Source organism: Euleptes europaea, chromosome 11 (assembly GCF_029931775.1).
Source record: "Euleptes europaea isolate rEulEur1 chromosome 11, rEulEur1.hap1, whole genome shotgun sequence".
Classification (NCBI taxonomy): Eukaryota; Metazoa; Chordata; class Lepidosauria; order Squamata; family Sphaerodactylidae; genus Euleptes; species Euleptes europaea.
In genome coordinates this window covers 6,559,835-6,563,158 of record NC_079322.1, presented here as the reverse complement: position 1 = coordinate 6,563,158, position 3,324 = coordinate 6,559,835, and the positions used below count along the sequence as shown (strand labels likewise).

Sequence of the window (3,324 nt, the reverse complement as noted above, 5' to 3'; positions counted from 1 at the left end):
GGGTTGGAACTGACTCCCCAACAATAGAACCTCCTTTTACATGCAGGAGGTCCCAGGTTCTATCCCTGGCATCTCCAGTTCAATGGACCATGCCGTAGGTGATGTGAAAGACCTCTGCCTGAGACTGTGGAGAGCCACTGCCAGTTTGAGTGGACAATACAGACCTTGATGGACCAATGGTCTGATTCAGGTTAAGGCAGCTTCATGTGTGTTCTTGTGAAGGATAAACATTAGGGAAAACATGCTAGTAATAAAACAGACAAGCCACCAAATATGCAGTGAGGGTTGCCAACTCTGAGTTGGGAAATTCCTGGAGATTTGGGGGTGGAGGAGTTTTTGAATGAAGAATGACCTCAGTGGGGTAACCTGCCTCCAAAGCAGCCATTTCTCCAGCAGAACTGATTGCTCTAATCTGGGGAACTGTTCTAATTCCAGGAGATCTCCAGGCCTCACCTAGAGGTTGACAATCCTAGTTGTAATCTTTCGACACATTATTTATGATCAGCTTAAGACCTTAGACACTACCCCTGCAAAAGTTTAAAACTGCCTTTATTATTAAACTTTAATATTCATGATTTTGAAGATTTTGATTTGAACTCTGCCCCACATAGGAACCACATTACACAGAGAGGGATTTTACTCACACGACATCTGTATGACTCATTTTGTGAGTGTTTTTGTCTGCTCTGGGAATTTCCTCTGACACAATCCAGACGATACTTCAGGGCAAGCAAAAGGCAGAATATAAAAGAGGGTTTGCAGAGCTTCAGTCAAGCACAAACTTGCTCAAGCCAAGAAGCCTCCTGCCTTTCAGAAGCAGCCACAGCCAGCAAAGACATGCCTCGCCTCCCCATGAGCGCCACGGTTGCTGCCGCCACCTTTCTCCTCACTCTTTTCCTCTTCTCCGCCACCGAGACGGAAGGTAAGCAACGTGGTGTTTGGATCTTTAAGATGTGTCTGCCGAGCTTGATTCAAGATTCTCAGAGAAGAATGTCAAGATTATAGCCATAAATATTGGAATTCAAATGTTAGAGTTACCAGAAATAACTGATTGTTAGAACAATTTTTAAGCTTTTCTTTGTTTAGGAAAGTATAGCACCAAAAGGTAGCCGGCACCTTGTAGAGAGCATTGCGACATTTTTCTGTTTTGTGTGCCCCTCCCTTCCTTTTGGTATCTTGCATGCATTCCCCCTCTTCTTTAGAGTAATATGAAATAAATGCATGGAAAATAAGGATATTGGGCAAAAACGCATGGTCGCTTTAGCCTCCTTTTCCCCCTGTTTCAGCCAGGATTCAGCCAGGATCGAACTCATGTTCAGCGAAACGCATGCGTTCGATCCTGGCTGAATCCTGGCTGAAACAGGGAATAAAGGAGGCTAAAGTGACCATGCGTTTTCGCCCAATGACTGGCTGCTAAAGAGCACATCCTTATTCAGAGGCATCTGGTTTCTGAGGAGCAGATGCTGGGGAAATGGCCTTGGCGACTGTCCCTGGCTTGTGATGGCCACTGCAGGAAATGGAACAGTGACCCAGAGGGCAGTTTTTAGACATGTTATTTTTTTTTCTTGCTGTCCGAAATAACAGTTCTGTTGATACATCAGACTAAGTTGGTGCACTAATTAGGCACTAATTAACAAATGGTTAACAGAGCTTTGATAGGGAGAGCTTAGCCTAAGGATGCCACTTGGTAAAATACAAGGAGGCTGTTCTCTTTCTTAGGGGGGGCTGAAGGAGGCCTGAAGATAACCATTTTTAAAGTGCTGAAAAACGTTTGCTAGCCGGATGTTTCACAGTGTGTAATTTGTTGAGACCAACGATTGTCCATCTCTTTCTCTACAGGTGTCTCACTGGCTGGGATGACAGGTGAACTGAGGTGCCAGTGTATAAACACTCACTCCAAATTCATCCCCCCCAGAAACATCCAAGATGTCAAGCTGACCCAGAGTGGGCCCCACTGCAAGAATGTGGAAGTAATGTGAGTGCCCTGATTTATCTAGATAATGCGTCTGGTCTGTCTCCAGAGGTGGACCGCCAAGTGAAAACAACTGTAATAATATCATTAAAAACCCACCAAATTATGTTATGTTCTTATAAATTGTCAAAAAGAAAACAAGCCATAAAAACAACATTAAGCAGCACCCTCAATCCAGAATAGCTAGATGTGAGTCCAGTAGCACCTTAGAGATCAACACGATTTTGGGGTATAAACTTTTGAGATGTATCTGACATTGAGTGTTTTGACTCCCGAAAGCTCACACGCCAAAAATCTTGTTGGTCTCAAAGGGGCTCCTGGACTCGAATCGAGCTGTTCTACTGCAGATAAACATGGCTACTCTCTGATGTTCAGTCTAGAAGTGGACCATAAAAGCTGATAACAGAAGGTGGAAGACGCCAATTAAGAGCCTGGTTAAAGAGAAATGATTTGGCCTGGTGCCTAAAGGAGGGGCTGGGCCAACCTTCAGAGGGGGCATCCCAAAGGCAGAAGCCCTGGCTGTGGTTGCCCCCCTCCTCAGCCCTGCAGACAGAGGCATGGAGGGCAGGGCTGGAGAAGGGGTCTTAAGGGCAAAATTTTGAGTCCAGCAAACCCTTAGAGGCCAGCAGGAATTTTCAGGGTATGAGCTCTCAACAGTCAAAGCTCCTCTTGTCATGGATCTTAAGTGGTCACCTGGACATGTATATAGCTTTGTTCATCTCAACAGATTTAGGACAGAACCCCCCAGGAAGCTCTCCTGCATAATCCCCTTTGCAACAAACGTCTACATTGCCATGCAGGTCCTATGCATTTCAACAAGGCTGGTGCCTGGGTAGATTGTGCCTTTGTTATTTATGAACAAGTAACACAACATCCTTCCGCCATGAATTGTTGCCTATCACAGTCACTGGGAATGGAGGGGTTTGCATCTTGTTTCTTGCCTTCTTCATACAGGAGATTTTACCAAGTCGCTAGGTTAGGAGGCAGCAACATTCCAGAGTAGATGCTTGACTGTATTTGTTTGCTTTTCCTGCAGTGCTACTCTTAAGGACGGCAGAGAAGTGTGCTTAGATCCCACCGCTCCCTGGGTGAAGACAATCATCAGGGTCATTCTGGAAAAGTGAGTTGTTGCTCTCTTCTAAGAATAAGACCTGAAACATTCCGTTCACTTGCAGCTTGTTTAGGGGAACTTCGTGGTGGCTTTCGTTCTCTAGGTCAGATTTGTCTGTCTTTCATTCTGCTAATGTACTGGCATCCAAACTCTGCCATCCAAGCCAATCCTCTCCCCTTGCTTCATAAGCCCTGTGCACACAACCCCTCCACACACGGACTGAGTGCACAGAGATGCAGAG

The 3,324-nt window shown here is 45.5% G+C and overlaps 1 protein-coding gene across 1 annotated transcript; it reads left to right on the top strand.

Annotated features, from left to right (window-relative positions):
* Window positions 1-837: 837 nt before the first annotated feature.
* On the top strand, window positions 838-3,096 carry LOC130484689 (interleukin-8-like). The gene is made up of 3 exons (XM_056857771.1): window positions 838-922; window positions 1,840-1,975; window positions 3,009-3,096. Exons 1-3 carry the CDS (start codon window positions 838-840, stop codon window positions 3,094-3,096), a joined length of 309 nt encoding a protein of 102 aa, XP_056713749.1.
* Window positions 3,097-3,324: the final 228 nt, after the last annotated feature.